The sequence below is a fragment of the Podarcis filfolensis genome, assembly GCF_964270895.1.
Source record: "Podarcis filfolensis genome assembly, chromosome: 14".
NCBI classification, from domain to species: domain Eukaryota; kingdom Metazoa; phylum Chordata; class Lepidosauria; order Squamata; family Lacertidae; genus Podarcis; species Podarcis filfolensis.
In genome coordinates, this window is record NC_139616.1 from 8,340,671 (window position 1) to 8,358,265 (window position 17,595).

A 17,595-nucleotide genomic window follows, 5' to 3' on the forward strand; every position below is an offset into this window, starting at 1 on the left:
CTATCCAAGCTTGTGACCTAAGTCTTGCTGAAGTGAGTTCCACAGTTTAGTTATGTGCTGTGTGAAGAAGTAGAATAATAGGATTGCAGAGTTAGAAAATATCCTGAGGGTCATCTAGTCCAACCTCCTGCAATGCAGGAACTGCATTCTTTTGTCTGCCCTGAATTTTTCAAAATTCAGCTGCACTGGAAGGTCCTGAATTCTAGCATTAAGAGAGATGCAGCAGTCTGTGTAAGCTTCCAGTGCTTTAAAATTAGTGTAACAGCCCAGAATCACTCCCCACAGCCCCAAATCAATCCCTTCATACCAAAGCCTGCCAAGAAACATCGCTGTATTTTAATTTTATTTCATTTTTTTTTAAAGTGAAGTTGTCTCATGTGTTCCCTTACTCTCTTGTTTGTAATGGTTCTGTTTCCTCTCTCTCTCCCCTTCCTTCTCCCCAATTTGTTAGGGATAGCAAAAAAAAAATAACCCACTTAAAAAAAATAAAATCAGTTTGTGGATTAAAAATAGAAGGAAAATGCACTTTAATAAGCAAGCTGGCCCCCAACTGGATGGCTGAAGATTTTTGTGTGTTTATTTTCTTTTTGAGGCGAAACCACAAACCACTGCAAAAAATACAATGGTCCTTTCTTTCTCCTGGGACAAGGGATGGAAAGTGCTCAATGCTTATTAGTGGAACAAAGGCTTTGCTTCTTACAATAATTGGGTTTATGCCATGGGGGTGATGTGACGCTCGTCAATTCTGCACTCTATGAGGCTGATCCTTTCTTAATGCAGCATAATCACCATCAGTTGACCTTTTAGGGACCATGACTGTTCTTCTGAAAGCTCCAGCCCATGCTGAGATTATTGTTCAGTGCTGTCCAAAATATGGTCATAGTGTGCATTAAGCCATGTGATGGGGGAGAGGTCAGTCCTTCACCTTACCGATGGTCCCATAACAGGACTGGCACAAATGCATAGGAATGATCTGCATGGGGTGAGTGCCTGGGCTGGAAGAGGGACTCTGGACAGGAACACCAGCCTTCTAAGTGTGGTGCCTTAACAAGGAGGCCCTAGAGGATGGACAGATAGAATCAGCACAATGGAATCATTCGACTCAGGCTAGGATGACGGGAGGGACCCGGGTTCGACTGCATTTTGTACATTCTCCAGACATTGTGTCTTGGGGAACGTGCATCTCAGGAGAACGTACAGAAGGAAGTTGAGTTATGTGCATTCCCAAAGCCTTTTGGAGATGACGTATATTGACCAGGAAATGTGCACATTCTCAATGAAATGTGGGCAGTGTTGGCCCACCAATGAGGCAAGGTGAGGCAGTTGCCTGAGGGCAGCAGGTTCAAGACAGCTGGGATGCGGGGGGCACACCTGGCCTTCAAGAAGCATGCTGCTCACTGCCTCCTCCTTCTCCTCCTCTGCTGCATGCCCACTGCTGTGTACCCACTGCTGCCAGCTCTTGTCTGGCCTCCTACCCTGCCACCCTGGGTGGTTGGGTGGTGAGCATGTAGTGGAGGAGGAGGAGGAGGGTGGGCTGAGGACAAGGAGGCAGCAGCACGTGGGGTTGCATTTTCTGTCTCCTGACAAAACATTTTGAGCCAGCCCTGGGAATGGGCAATGTCTACAATATCAGCTTCTTATGCGCATTAACTGCTCAACTTACATTCAGCTATACCTATACCAGCATCTATCAGGTGTCAAAGGCCAGGGTAAAGATTTGCACCTTTGGCACATGGTGAAAGCTGTATGACAAAGATTGTAGGTGCGTCTCCGAGGGGAGGGATTTTCACAATTTGGGGGATGCCTCAGAAAAAGGCCTCTATTCCCTGCACTTCAGAGGGAAGTGCAATCGCCAACAGAGGTCCACCTACTGATCTTGACACATGAGAAGCTCTGCAGGGAATGAGGCAGTCTTTATTTATTACATTGATATCCCAGCTTTTTCTCCAAGGAGCTCAAGGTGATGTACGCAGGGGTTTTTTCTTTTTAAAAAATGTTTAGGGGTACTCAAGAAAACCACCATTTTATAGTTCAAATCGGGGAAAATAAATAAAGTAAATGGACAAAAGTACAAAGATTCACAAAATGTTTAGGGGTGTGCGTACTCTTGCATCCCCCCAGAAAAAAAGCACTGGGTGTACGGGGTTTTCGCCCTCCTCATTTTTTCCCCTGCGACAACCCTGTGAGGTAGGCTAGGTTGCGAGGCAAGGACTGGCCCAAGAGTCACTCAGTGAGCTTCATGGCTGACTGGGGATCCTGGGTTTTAGTCTCCTGGGTCCTGGTCCAACACTCTAACCACTGCACCACACTGACTTTAAGTTGTTTATGGCTTTAAATACTAACGCGAGCACATTGAATCGGCAAACATTTTTTAAATGGGTTATACAGTCATACCTCGGGTTGAATAGGCTTCAAGTTGAGCGCTTTCGGCTTGCGCTCCGCAGCGACCTGGAAGTAACGGAACGCTTTACTTCTACTTCTGGGTTTTGCCGCTCGCGCATGCACAGACGGTCAAAATGATGTCACGCGCATGCACGGAAGTGGCGAATCGGGTTGTGTTCGCTTCAGGATGCGAATGGGGCTCTGGAACGGATCCTGTTCGCATCCTGAGGTACCACTGTACAAACTTTAAATGAAAACTTGGTCAACAGCCAATAATCTGGTCACTGCATTTTGGACCAGCTGAAGTTTCTGAGTTGTCTTCAAGGGCAGCCCTGCCCAGAGAGCACGTTGCAGCAAAATAGTGTGAAGGTCACAGGGGCGACCTTGGGCCAGTTGCAACCCCTCAGCTTAAACTACCTCACAGGCTTGGTGTGAAGATAAAATGTGCAATGGATGTGGGGAAAGGAAAGCTATTTAAAGAGGAGTGGAAAAATTTTGTCGAATATTTTGAAAACAATCGTGTATAGTTGGAAATGTTGGCAGCATTAAAGTTAAATTCTGCAGAATGATATATATTGAAGTAACGTAAGATAGGGAAATAGAATCGGATGGATATAGCAAAATATGCAGGAATGGTGGATAAGTTAAATGAACCTTGGAAGGGGAGGGAGGGAATTTAATGAATATATGGTATAACAGAAGATGTTCAAATTGAAGCGTAAAATTCAAAAAGTTAACAAAAATTTAAAAATGCAAAGGAAAGCCAAGCCCTTTGGTGGAATGGATGGGGAGAGGAATATGAAAAAGAAGAACAAATCACATGCACCTTCTTATTAGCTTTCCAAGATGATAGTGGAGCAAGCTAGCCAAAATGTGGGCTGTGGAGTCTGAGAGGGCTTCCTTTAGCATTTATGGCGGAAGAAACTTGCAAACCTGTAAGCTGAGAGAGTCTTAGGATGTGCACATGCCATACATTAAGAGCACAGATGGTATGCAACTGCACTTTGCTCAGAGTAGACCTAATTTCAGTGGTTCTACTCTGAGTAAAACTTTGTTGAATATCTATATCAATAGCTTCCCCCAAATCATCCTGGGAATTGTAGTTTGTTGAGCTATGTGAGGGGTAAACTGCAGTTCCCAAGATCCTTAGCAGAAAGCCACGTGCCTTCAATGTACAGCTTGTATGCAGCCTTAATATCAACAGATGCTGGAGGATTCACAAGGCAGGTCAAAGCAACAGAGTCATCAGCTTGTCTTGGCATCACATTGTATAAAAACAAAGAGCCTAAATTCCTTCCATATCACTTGCCCATCACCAGCTTTCTCCAGTCTCTTGAGATCAGACTTGTTTCCCAAGATCTTTTGGGAGAGAGTGCTTGCCAATCACTCTGTTCAAAGAAACTTGGCTGATCTTCTGGGGCGTATTTTTGGAGCTCTTTCAAGAAAGCCAAAAAACACCTGCATCCTAAAAAGAGGTGTGTGTGTGTGTGTGTGTGTGTGTGTGTGTTTGATATTTGTGTATAAGCACCACACATTTACTGAGCTGCAAAAAAAGGGAAGCCATTCAATAAATAAAACAGATCTTTTTTTTCCAAAATAATCCCTGAGTCTCAACATTAATGGTTAGGTAGTTCACGATGATATCCTGCCACCATTTTTTTTTTTTGTAATCATATCATTATCATTTATTGACTTAAATATATAGAGAGATTTATATATATCTGCAGCTTTCCCCTCTCCCCAAAACCCTGCCCAGCTGGGGCTCAGTTCTTGCTTTTCGCTTTCTGTTTCCCCGAGACATAGGGCAGCACCGTTTGAGTGCTTTTGTCCGACACCGTTTGGGTGCTGCTGTTCCGCGTCAGCTTCCGCTGCTGAGCGCTACTTAGATGAGGCGACCGCCGCAGTGTTGCCTTGACGGCGGGCACCGCCTTGAGTGTCGTCTCGCTCAGCTCCTCGGGAGGGTCCTCGGGAGGTGGGACATTGTCTGCTTCCTCGTCGTCGTCGCAACACAGGGCGTGATAGAGGACTTTGTCACTGAACCGCACTCGTTCCCGTGTCCCAGGTGTCCTCTGGTGCTGGGCTTTGTGGCTCAGGGCAGAGCTGAAGGCCTCCTCGCTGGAAGAGTCTGGGGTCTCCACCCGGGGTCCATTGGGGGTCAGCACCCCGCCATTCATCAGCCGGTAGTCAGGCTGGCGCCCTGGCTGCTGCTCTGAGCCATCACCCGAATCGGACGGGGTAGAGGCTTCCAGGAAGGAGCAGAACTCCCAGCTGTCGGAGAGGATATCTGAGGTCATGAAATCGAGGTGCCCGAGGTCAAACATCCCACCTCCCTTCTCGCTGCTGGATGTGCTGCTCACGGTGGCTGTGGTCCAGTCGTCCGGCTCCAGCTCAAACTCAAAGTCCGAAGTCAGCTTGTCAATCTGGCTCACCACCTTGGGGAGAAAGAGAGGGAGAGGGGTTAGGGAGTGGCTGCTAGCAGATTGGGTCACTCCCGCCAGCTTCTTCAGCATTTCGAGGCCTTAATTCCATTGACTGATTATTATTTTTTATTTTTGTTAACATCTTTATTGAAAGTTCAAAAAGTACACAGCTATAGGGGCACTAAACAAAGGTAAAGGTAAAGGGACCCCTGACCATTAGGTCCAGTTGTGGACAACTCTGGGGTTGCGGTGCTCATCTCGCTTGATTGGCTGAGGGAGCCGCCACACAGCTTCCGGGTCATGTGGCCAGCATGACTAAGCTGCTTCTGGCGAACCAGAGCAGCGCACGGAAATGCCGTTTACCTTCCCACCGGAGCGGTACCTATTTATCTACTTGCACTTTGATGTGCTTTCAAACTGCTAGATTGGCAGGAGCAGGGACTGAGCAATGGGAGCTCACCCCGTTGCGGGGATTCGAACCGCCAACCTTCTGATCGGCAAGTCCTAGGCTCTGTGGTTTAACCCACAGCGCCACCCATGTCCCTGCACTAAACATGGTGAGACGTAAATAAAAGAGAGAAAAAGAAAAACAGAACCCGTGTAGAAGGAAAAATAAAAGGGGTAGGGGGAAAACCCAAAACTGTATACTTTACAAGGTTGTTGTTGTACTTCACCAGATCTTAACCCAGTGCTTTCTTTCTGGGGGTATGCAGGGGTACACATCCTCTAAACATTTTGTGAATCTATGTTTGGCCTCATTGAGGGGCAGTATTTCAATATGAGTAGGAAAATGAGTATACCCCTAAACACCTTTTTAGAAAAAAAGCACTCTCTTAACCTATTACAGTATTTGTAAGAATGATGTTTGGAATCCATTCTCATAATTCCATTGACTCATAATTCCATGGAAAAGTATTTACATAAAGTTGTATTTATAACCCCACCTTTTTCACTGGAACAGTTTGAGACAGAAGAGGCCATGCAAAGTGCTGATTAACTGGGAGCCCATCTGCACTATATATTTTAAGCATTTTCATACCACTTTAAACTGCCACTGCTTCCTTAAATAGCCCCATGGGAACTGCAGGTCTACAATACCCAGAGTGGTTTAACAATCAATGCCTCTTCCCAGGGAATTCTGGGAATTGTAGCTCTGGGATGGGAACGGTGTGTGTGTGTGTGTGTGTGTGTGTGTGTGTGTGTGATAACAACTCCCAGTATCCTCTTAACAGGCTATACTTCCCAAGTTGCCTTGGGGGATGGCCCAACTGTTTTAAGTGGGATGATACTTCTTTAAATGCATAGTGCAGGTGGGGCCTGGGTTTCTGTGACATTGGGAAGAGCCCTGCTCATAAGTTAGACCATTTGCCCATCTAACTCAATGTTATTCGCAAGGAGCAGAGGTAGATCTTCAGGGTTTGAGATGGCGCTGTCTCCCAGCCCCCCTTAGGGAAGCCAGGGACAGAATCTTGATGATTTCGCATGCAAAGCATGAGTTCTGCTGCTGAGTTCTGCTCCTTTCTTTTCTCTCCCTGGGGCAGACAAGAGACAAACAACTGGAGGTTTGTTTTGTTGTTGTTTTTTAAAAAGAAAAGGTGCTGTGACTTTTTAAAATAAAAAAGGTATAATAGTACAAATAGCATTTTCAATCAACCTGAAAAGACAAACAGTTCATCAGAAGCATGGGAGAGAGAGGGAGAGCTGAAAGCAGGAAGAGATAACCTTTAGCAGTGGAAGGTATGTCTGGCAACTGAAGAGGAAAGGCTGAGCTTATTATGGTTTAGTTCAGGGGTCAGCAAACTTTTTCAGCAGGGGGCCGGTCCACTGTCCCTCAGACCTTGGGGGGGGGGCGGACTATATTTTGGAGAGAGAAAAATGAACCAATTCCTATGCCCCACAAATAACCCAGAGATGCATTTTAAATAAAAGTACACATTCTACTCATGCAAAAACATGCTGATTCCTGGACTGTCCGCGGGCCGGATTGAGAAGGCGATTGGGCCGCATCTGGCCCCTGGGTCTTAGTTTGCCTACCCATGGTTTAGTTATTAAATTTCTATACTGCCCACCATCCCAGGATCACAGGATGGTTTACAATATAAAAACACAAAAAATAAAAACAAATAAAAGAACAATACCCACCACACTATAAAAGGCTGTAAATGGTTTAATTAGCCAAAGGCCTGGGAGAAGAGGATTATTATTATTTTTTGCCAGGCAGCTGAAGATCTGTAATGATGGTGCCAGGTGAGCCTCTTTGGGAAGAGCATTCCATTCTGTCACCTCCTTTGGGGCAGACTTTAAAACCCTACACTAACCAGAAGAGCGCTGCTGGACACCACAATGAGGATGCAATGGAGGTGGCAAAGTATGCCTTCTTTGCTGCCTTCACTCCTAACATGAGTTGGGCAGATGGTATGTTGGGACAGCCCCGTGGGCAGGGCAGCAAGGCAGTGGTGTAGCGTGGGTTGTCAGGCCCCGGGGCCGGGCAGAGTGGGGTAGAGAGGGAAATGGATGGAGTACACATGCGTGTTCAGCTCCTAATATCACCCAGGTGATCTCAGCCACAAAAATAAGAAAATAAGAATCGTTCCATTGTCTGGAGAGGTCACTTTCTGGTTTGTATGGATTAGCTATTTTCAATGGAGTCCAGCAATGGAAGGGTGCAGCTCTGTTGAGGCAGCACCGAGTGTTGAAATTTTGGAGCCCTGTGCCTGCCCCCCCCATGCTATGCTACTGCAGTAAGGTGGACAGTAAAGCAGCAGAATCTGTAACCTGTCTCAATTGTCCACAGACAGCTTTCCAGGCCATGTGGCCAGCATGACTAAACCACTTCTGGCACAACAGAACACCGTGATGGAAACCAGAGCACATGGAAATGCTGTTTACCTTCCCTCCTCAGCACTACCTATTTATCTACTTGCACTGGCGTGCTTTCAAACTGCTAGGTTGGCAGGACCTGGGACAGAGCAATGGGAGCTCACCCCATTGCAGGGATTCAAACTGCCAACCTTCTGATCGGCAAGCGCAAGAGGCTCAGTGGTTTAGACCACAGCGCTACCCGCATCCCTACAAGATGGATGGATCCACAGTCTGACTCTGTATAAAGGCAGCTTTCTGTATTCTTACATACAGTGAGACAACTCATGCTGGCTCTTGATTTTATGTACATCTACCCACACTCTGAGAATGATGAAATATCTTATTGCTTGTACCAACTTTCCTCAGTGTGGGTTTGTGTATTCCAATGATTTATTTTTTACATGCTTTGTCCCTGTGTGTGTTATCAGCACCACCTACTCTGGGGAATTAATATCCCACGTGCAATTCTTTGAGATGCTTCTAATTGCATAGATCTGTAGTGATACAAGCAGGCGTAACTTGGTGGGTTTTTTTTTTTTTTTTGGTATTCTATACCAGTGTGATATTATCACGCCTCCAACATGCGTGTTGTACCATTCCCGCTATTTACAATGCTCAAGCAGTGAGTGTTGTTACTTATGTAGCCAAAACAGCTCCACCCACGCACAAGAGGAAGGGATCTTCTGACTCCAGGGAATCCCTAAATATGGAGATTCCCTATGCAATTGATGTAGCTGTCTTATTAGGAGTTTTCAAAGCATAGAGAACCTCAAGATTTAGAGAGGAGGAGACAGTATTTGGAGGAGAATGCTACAAGGATGAGGCGCCGAGGTATAAACTGGCCCTCAGTGTTGTATTTCAAACTAGCATAATATTACAATGCCAGCAACATGGGTCAGTGCCCATCAATAGCCCTTTCCTCCATGAATTTGACCAATCTTCAAGCCACCTCTCTTTGAAAGCCATCAGTCCTGAGCGAGTTCCATAGTTTATCTATGCACTGAGTGACGTACTTTCATTGATCCATCCTCAATCTTCCAACATTCAGCTCCTTGGATGTCCCTGAATTCTAGTGTCATGACAACAGGAGAAAAAACTTTTCTCCATCAACTTTCTCCATGCCATGCATAATTGTATAAACGTCTATCATGTTGTCTCATACTTGCCTTTTCTCTGCACTAAAAAGTCCCAAATGCTGCAACTTTTCTTCATAGGGGAGTCCTCTATCCCCTCGAAGCAATGCAGGAATATTTTTTGGCCCAACATGTGGCCCAAACCCACGACCCTGAAAATATGAGTCTCATGCTCTACCGACTGTGCAGGATGCACCCATTGAAGAAATAGCTCCATGTGATTCAGGCATCACGTGATTCCCCTCCTTTACTCTCCCATCTGTTGCTGTTATGGGCTTAGATTGCTGACAGCGGCCCAATGGAACCTGGGTAATGTCTCAATTGCGCCATGAAGCTCTTGGGATAGTCTACAACTCTTCAGCTTAATCTACCTCACAGGGTTGGTGTGATGATGATGATGATGATTTATCAGTTGCTTGTTATCAAGTTACATGAGACGCGGGTGGCGCTGTGGTCTAAACCACTGAGCCTCTTGGGCTTGCCGATCGGAAGATCGGCAGTTCGAATCCCTGTGACGGGGTAAGCTCCCATAGCTTGGTCCCAGCTCCTGCCAGCTTAGCAGTTCGAAAGCACATCAAAGTGCAAGTAGATAAATAGGTACCGCTCCGGCGGGAAGGTAAACGGCGTTTCTGTGCACTGCTCTGGTTTAGCCAGAAACGGCTTAGTCATGCTGGCCACATGACCTGGAAAAACTGTCTGCGGACAAACGTCAGCTCCCTCGGCCAGTAAAGCGAGATGAGCGCCGCAACCCCAGAGTTGTTCGCAACTGGACTTAACTGTCAGGGGTCCTTTACCTTTTAGTTGTTGTTATCAATTTCTCCTAGAGACTTTCAGGACAGAAACTAAGCACACCACTGCGCTCCTTGTTGGAGCTCATAAAATACTGCTGTTACTGCCATTTAATTACCACAGAACAAGACATTGATAATAACCAGTTAAAAGAAAAAAGTTCCTGCCTCAAAACTCGCAACCTAACGAAGGCCATACAATTAAAATACCGCTTAGGCTGCAAAGTTCCATATACCAGCATTCCTCAGTGCTGGTCAACGTGATCGATGTTCTCCATGGTATATGGCAGCCTTCCCCAACTTGGTGCCCTCCAGATATTTTGGACTACAACTTCCGCCAGCCCTAAGGCAGTTGTAATCCAAAACATCTGGCTGATGCCCAGCTGGGAATCACAGGTGTATATCATGGAGAACATCAATTGGATTTCCAACCAAGCATGCAAGCGACTCTTGGAGCATCAGTAAAGCAACTGCCGTTTCCCTTCCCTTCCTCGCCCAACCATAAACATTACACTTATGCAAACCACCACCATGGCCACCACAAGTCAGTAGCCCTTGGGGTGGCTTCTGGTTGCATTCCTTCAAATGCCCAGTAGATGGGGATGCTTATCTGCCAAGCCAAGCAGAGCTGATCGCTTCTGGGAGAGGAATAAGGCTTTTAACAATTGCCTCAAGTAGACCCTGAGCAAATGCCATTTGTGAGTAATTCCTTTTTGAGCATCCTCATATCCCCCCAAAAGGAAGATCGTGAGCCTGCATACAGTCCGAGAGTCATGTTCAATGCTTTTCACATTGCAGCAAAGCCACAGGCTGGCAACTGCCCCAATGGGGATTGCCATGAAATAGCAGAGGGGCAAGTCTGACATGCTCTGGAAAATGCAACGGATGAATGCAATGCTTAAGCACTTGGTCAGTTTTTGTCAACCTGGTGTCTCATCTGGGTTGTAGACCCATTGAGATTAATGCACACGAGTAACTTGGGTCCAATTCAGTGGGTCTGCTCTGAGCAAAAGTTATCTGAATACAACCCCATATGGACCTGGAGGACCCAGAAAGCTGTTTGTGCCAGCTGGCAAAGGAGAAGAGGGAAGGGAGCGCCCAGCAAATCTATCTGCAGGTCTCTGCCTAACAGCCTAATGGATCTTAGGGCCCATGAGCTTCCTCAGGACTGGGAAGGGGAAAGAAACACCGGTTGCGGCTCATTGGCACTCTCTTTATCTTTCCAGTATGCTTTTTGCTCTGTTGCTGCTGTGGACCAGCGGTGAGAGATTCTTGCATTGCAGGGGGTTGGACTATGTTTGTGGGCAACGATCCTGCCACTCTACTTGGGTTGAGAGCCTGGATTGGTTGGAGAGTAAGGGGAAAGGAGTTAAGTTACCCAAAAGCCAAGGCGTGAGAATCTGCTGGCATGGAGAAAGGCCCTCTTTGGGTTAGAGACATAGAGGGAGGCAGTGGGAGGAAGGGGACAAATTGAGATTGCAGAGTTTTGAGAAATTAAAAGGGAAGGTGAGAGATTGGCTGCACTATCATCAAATAAATGAAGCGTTTAAATTGGACAGTAAAATTGGCTTCCAGGTGGAAAAATCAAAATTGGAGACAGAATTATTAGAACCCAGTACTAAGAATTTGTCAAAAATGTACAACTTGCTGCTGAAATGGAATACACAAGATGAAACGGTTAAATCAGCTATGATTAAATGGGCTCAGGACATTGGTCATAATATTTTGTTTGCGGATTGGGAAAAGTTGTGGACCACCGGGATGAAATTTACGGCATGTAATGCTCTAAGAGAAAACATTATGAAAATGATATATAGGTGGTACATAACCCCAGTCAAGCTTGCAAAGATTTACCATTTGCCTGATAATAAATGTTGGAAATGTAAAGAAAAGGAAGGTACATTCTTTCACCTTTGGTGGACGTGCCCGAAGATTAAGGCATTCTGGGAAATGATCTATAATGAACTTAAAAAGGTATTTAAATATACTTTCCCTAAGAAACCAGAGGCCTTTCTCTTGGGTATTGTCGGACGGGGGTGTTAAAGACGGATACAACTTTCTTTTTGTACGCTACAACAGCAGCTAGAATACTTATTGCGAAGTACTGGAAGACTCAAGAACTACCCACACTGGAAGAATGGCAGATGAAGGTGATAGACTATATGGGCCTGGCAGAAATGACGAGCAGAATCCGAAACCAGGGAAGAGAAGCAGCGCAAGAAGAATGGAAAAAGTTCAAGGACTATTTAAAGAAATATTACAAAATTAATGAAAGTTAGAATGATGTTGGACTGGAAAGTAAATGGTTACTATTAGCAAGGGTTAAGACAAGGAGAATAAGGAAGATTAGGTTAAATTTAAATTAAAATAAGGGAAGATTTGCTGAGTAATTGATAAGAATTTGGAATACAGAAAAGGGAGGCATGAGGAAGTCGGGGAAGAAAGGTATAAGAAATTAAGATATGAAATGGTACATGTTTTTTGTTTTGTTTTTGTTTTTGTCTGTTTATGTATTTGTTATATGTTTGTTATTGTTATAAAAACCTTTAATAAAAAATTATTTAAAAAAAAAAAATAGAGGGAGGCAGTGGGCTGCCATATGTGGGGAAAGACCTGTTTGAATGTTTCATTTGGTTCCCCCCGGGCATTCGGTTAAACTTGAAATATTAATTTTTGCTATTGTGGATTTGCTTCTTTCCCTTACAGCAGAATTGCTATTTATGTTATTTTGTAATTTTTCTCTCTTGTTTTACTCTGTTTATTTGCATTACTCTGTAACCTGCTCTGCGACTGAAAACATTCAACGAAGAACAGGCTATAAATACTGCACAGTAAATAAATCAATAACAATAATAAAAATGTGTTTTGGACAAGTGGCTATCATCTGCCCCAGCCATCACAGCCAGTGGGGGCTGATGGGAATTGTAGTCCAAACCTATGGAGGGCTTGTGAGGTTTTTTTGGGGAGGGTGTCAGTCAGTATGATGCCTGAGTCCCTTCTAATCCCTGGGATCCCGAATCCAGCAAGGGTTAAAAATCTAATGGAGGATCCCTTTGTTGAACCAGTGGGGCAAGTTTCTTTGTGAGTTAATGGCCCTAAAGACTGTAATGAAAGACAAAAGGGTAGGCCCTCTCCCTCACCTGGCTGGTAGTGGGGAGACAAGAGACATGCAGTTGTGTGTGAGAGAGGGGAGGCTGCAGGCGTAAGCTAGAGAGACAGAGTCATGCTTGATTTCTGCTCAGATCCAAGGCTGTGACTGTGGGAGAACAAAAGATCATCTGGAGTGTTAATGCTGTGAGCCCCTCCATCTTAGGCTCAGGTTGTAAAGGTAAAGGTAAAGGGACCCCTGACCATTAGGTCCAGTCATGACCGACTCTGGGGTTGCTGTGCTCATCTCTCTTTACCGGCCGAGGGAGCTGGCGTACAGCTTCCGGGTCATGTGGCCAGCATAGCGAACCAGAGCAGCGCACGGAAATGCCGTTTACCTTCCTGCCGGAGCGGTACCTATTTATCTACTTGCACTTTGACGTGTTTTCGAACTGCTAGGTTGGCAGGATCAGGGACCGAGCAACGGGAGCTCGCCCCGTCGTGGGGATTCGAACCGCCGACCTTCTGATCAGCAAGTCCTAGGCTCCGTGGTTTAACCCACAGCGCCACCCATGTCCCTAGGCTCAGGTTGTATATATGTGTAAATAAACCATATACAGTGGTACCTCGGGTTAAGAACTTAATTCGTTCTGGAGGTCTGTTCTTAGCCTGAAACTGTTCTTAACCTGAGGTACCACTTTAGCTAATGGGGCCTCCTGCTGATGCCGCACTGCTGACGCTCGATTTCTGTTCTCATCCTGAAGCAAAGTTCTTACCCCGAGGTAATATTTCTGGGTTAGCGGAGTCTGTAACCTGAAGCGTCTGTAACCCGAGGTACCACTGTATCCTAAAGACACCAAGTCTCCACTGTCCCTCATTCCAAGGAAACCAAACCCTGAAGAAGTGGCTGGAACCCCTAGAATCTTGCGGTGCTTGGAGATTGGGGTGCTTTGGTAACAGAGGGTACCAGGCTGGCAAAGACTAAACTTAGCTATTCATGAAAGCACTTGATACATTTTGAGACAACAGAGAAATGCATCAGGACATTAATAGCTTTCAACAGACAGTGCCTGGCTCCCAATAGTTCATTTCTTTGATTTTTGCTTTTAAAAAGTGTGTATTGCTTACAAGATGAAAAAGAGGAGCGCAGTAGATGAAATTTATGCAGGGTTTCCCCCTCCCCGCTTGCTCTTATGCAGAGGGTATGGTTATGCAATTAATTGAACAGGCAATCAGGGGGAATTTAAATCAAATAACGTTCCCAGTCAGAGCACATTATAGGCCTCATATGAAGAGTTAGCACGCAAAGCTCTGACAAGGTGGAGGTTGAAAGCTTCCTGGAGGAGAGGGCTGGCGTGAGAGACAAGGGAAACACCTGAGAGACTTCAGCCTATGTTCTGAGCTTGTGTTTGTTCCCTCTCAGGTATTTATGGGAACCACCACTCAGAGGTGCAAGAAGTCTTGATCACGACTCAGCTGAGCAATGCCTATTGATCCTACACTGTGATGCACTCTGGTTCCAGTTGGGTGTGGCAGTTTTAGTATACCTGATGTAATGGCATGCGAGTTGTGCATTTTAAACCATGAAGCGTTATTGTCTTGTTCACATTCATTATTGTAGATTGTGCACCCTTTGCGGAAGAATTCTTAATTTGATTATGTGTAGCACAGTGTATGCTGATATGTAAATAAATTCACTGAATGGCAGTTTTGTGTCGCTCGCCTTGAACACCAACTTTCCTGTGGCAAGTTTTGTTTGCCCTTTTCCCCTCCCTATGGGATGGCATTAACTATGCCAGCTCCAGGGCACCAGCTCTAGGGGAAGGGTCAAAGCTCAGCAGCAGACCAACTTCCTTGCATGCACAAGGTCCCAGGTCAATCCCCACCATCTTCAGGTATGCCTAGGAAATATTGGACATCTGAGAATCATCATCATTATGAAGCACAATGCAAATGAAACACAATGCAAATTGTGGATGGGCTGGGGGAGTCATCAGTTACTTAGATGACTTGAAAGAGGTTTAGAGACATTCATGGATGATGAGGCTATCAACCAGATGGACCTTTCTTCTGACCCAAAAGGACACCGGACTGCACAAGGCAGACTGTGTCACCAGTAAATGCATGGGTACCATTGGATATAGTCAGTGGGATAGCTATCTTGAAGATCCACAGCTTAGTGGTAGAGCATCTGCTTTGCATGTAGAAAGTCTCAGGTTCAAAGCCCATGTAAACATGAGAGAGACCCCATCCGAAACCCTGGAGAGCTGCTGGCTGTCATTGTAGACCAGGCATAGGCAAACTCGGCCCTCCAGATGTTTTGGGACTACAACTCCCATCATCCCTGACCACTGGTCCTGTTAGCTAGGGATGATGGGAGTTGTAGTCCCAAAACATCTGGAGGGCGAGTTTGCCTATGCCTGTTGTAGACAATACTGAACTAAATGGCCCAAGGAAATGACTCAGCCCAAGGCAACTTCCTATGTATGTCCCATGAAAGGTCACATAAGTATTCCAGCCCCGTTTATTTGCTCCCTCTTGTAATCATTATGCATTATGTTTTCATTATGCATATCCATCATTGGTCAGTGCTGACACTGCACTCAAGGAGAGTGAGTCTGAAGTTCAACCGTGTAGTTGTAGCATTGCTCTCCTGCACCGGGCAGTTCAGACGCTCAAGGAGAAAGTGACTAGGAAACTACAAGGCAATTAGCTATCCCTCAGCCATCACTTCTAGTTTGCAATCGTGGGAGATTTAGGGACTTGTTTGGCATGAGGCTGAATCTTCTGAACACCCCGGCACGCTAATAACCATCCAAGGGTGATTGCTTGTCCTCCATGGATCTGACTAATCCTCTTTGAAAAGTCAATTATCCTATTGGCCTTCATAAGATGCCGCTGAGCGTCACAGGTAGAGAGGTGTGTGTGCATGTGTGTTTCTGTGCTTACGCAATATGAAATGCAGTGACAGTTACTTAAAAGTGTCTTGTTAAATCAACTGCCTGTACATTTCACTGAGTCCCTCTTAGATCTACTTTTATGGCAGAAAGCAAATATACTAGCTCCCTGTTCCTGGTAACAGCACCATTAATTATCTTATTGTATCTTCAGTCGGTGTACTTCTTTGACTTGTAAGCTCTCTTAGCTCTTCATTTTACAAGAATACTCTCTTTTCAGGTATTACATGTCCATAATGTTCATTCTAGCCATTTATAAAGCACACGTGCTTCTCTCAATGTACATATTCTTTTGATAGCTGCCCTTTCTCCTATGTACAAGTTAAGTTTGCCCATTTCTGCCAGTTCCAGCATCTTCATTAGCTATTCCCATACAGTGAGGACTAGTGGCTTCCCGCCCCATTTATATGTCTGCCTATCAGTCTTTCTGTCATTAATACGTTTCATATTAGGGATTTTAGTCCCTTTGAAATCTCCACCCCAATCCAATTAAACAGAATTAACATGGGATTTCAGCTGTGTTCAAACTCCCATCTACTGTGCTCTCCACTGCTTTCCCAAGGCTCGACTTTTAATCTGTGTTTACATGATGTTCTCTAAAATGCATATGCACCCTACACATATCTTTGCCATAAAATACTACTGTTGGATGTGTTCTTTCTCAAGCCAGCTTCATGCCGATCAGAGTCCTTAAGGTGTTCCTAATTCATCTCCAGCCAAGGTGTGAAGACATCCCTGCCCCATCAATGCTGCTTGGTGTGTACACAGACAGCAGTGAATCTGAGACTAATAAAGCCGTGCTGATGTGAGCAGCTTGTGTATTTGTATGTTGAGCGGGAAGAGCCATGCAATGAACCAGGGAAGAACTCCACTGTGGTCTACGGTTAAAATGAGCATACCCTTAATCCCAATTTGCACCCTGTGATTTCCACCATTATATCTATGCTTTGTCCCCAGGAGTAATATTTATATATTATAATTATATTTATATGTTTTGATTTTGTTCTGTGACCTGCCCTGAGACCTCTGGGCATAGAACAATAAATAAATAAATAAATAAATAAATAAATAAATAAATAAATAAATAAGGTTTTTGGCAATCCGACCATATATGAACCAGATGCCCATTCATAGCTAGAAACGTCCAGCACCTGAACCTCATATCTGAATAGATCTTATTCAGCTGAGCAGGTGTTAATAAATATCATTGTAGTAACAATGTATACAGGTTTTATTGACAAATTTAGAGTTGACCTCTTTACTGAGTATCACATCATATTCCTTTTTTTTCCTGATCAATTAGCACCCAGGTCTCTTTTCCATTATCATTTAATTATACGCCTCTCATTTCCTAGGTTCTTTGTAACTGCTTGCTAACAAACCTTTTGCCATAATGTCATCTTTCTCAATCTTACCGTGACCTTTCAAAGGAAAAAAACCAACTCAATTTATTCTTCTATCTAATTTTCCTCCATAGACAAAGCATTCTAGTTCCCCCATTGCTTTGTGCTGCCCATCTTTTACGCCAGTTAGGCTGCTCTATAATACTGTACTATTCTAGTGGTTGTACTCAGGGCTTTTTTACAGCTGGAAACTCTGTTCCGGCACCTCTCAGGTGAGTGCCATTGCCGTTCTAAGAGAAGGAGGCAGGTGTTCATGGTGAGTTCCAGCACCTCTTTTTTTCTAGAAAAATAGCACTGGTTATAAAGGTAAAGGGACCCCTGACCATTAGGTCCAGTCGTGACCAACTCTGGGGTTGTGGTGCTCATCTTGCTTTACTGGCCAAGGGAGCTGGCGTACAGCTTCCGGGTCATGTGGCCAGCATGACTAAGCCGCTTCTGGTGAACCAGAGCAGCACATGGAAACGCTATTTACCTTCCTGCCGGAGTGGTACCTATTTATCTACTTGCACTTTGACGTGCTTTCGAACTGCTAGGTTGGCAGGAGCAGGGACTGAGCAACAGGA

At 45.1% G+C, this 17,595-nt stretch overlaps 1 protein-coding gene across 1 annotated transcript in view; it reads right to left on the reverse strand.

Annotated features, from left to right (window-relative positions):
• Positions 1-3,226: 3,226 nt before the first annotated feature.
• INSYN1 (inhibitory synaptic factor 1) overlaps positions 3,227-17,595 on the reverse strand; it is a 127,795-nt gene continuing 113,426 nt past the window's right edge. The window contains exon 3 of the mRNA XM_083587027.1: positions 3,227-4,814. Coding sequence (XP_083443153.1) covers positions 4,146-4,814 — 669 coding nt within the window. The 3' untranslated portion in view covers positions 3,227-4,145. The remainder of the gene's footprint in view (positions 4,815-17,595) is intronic.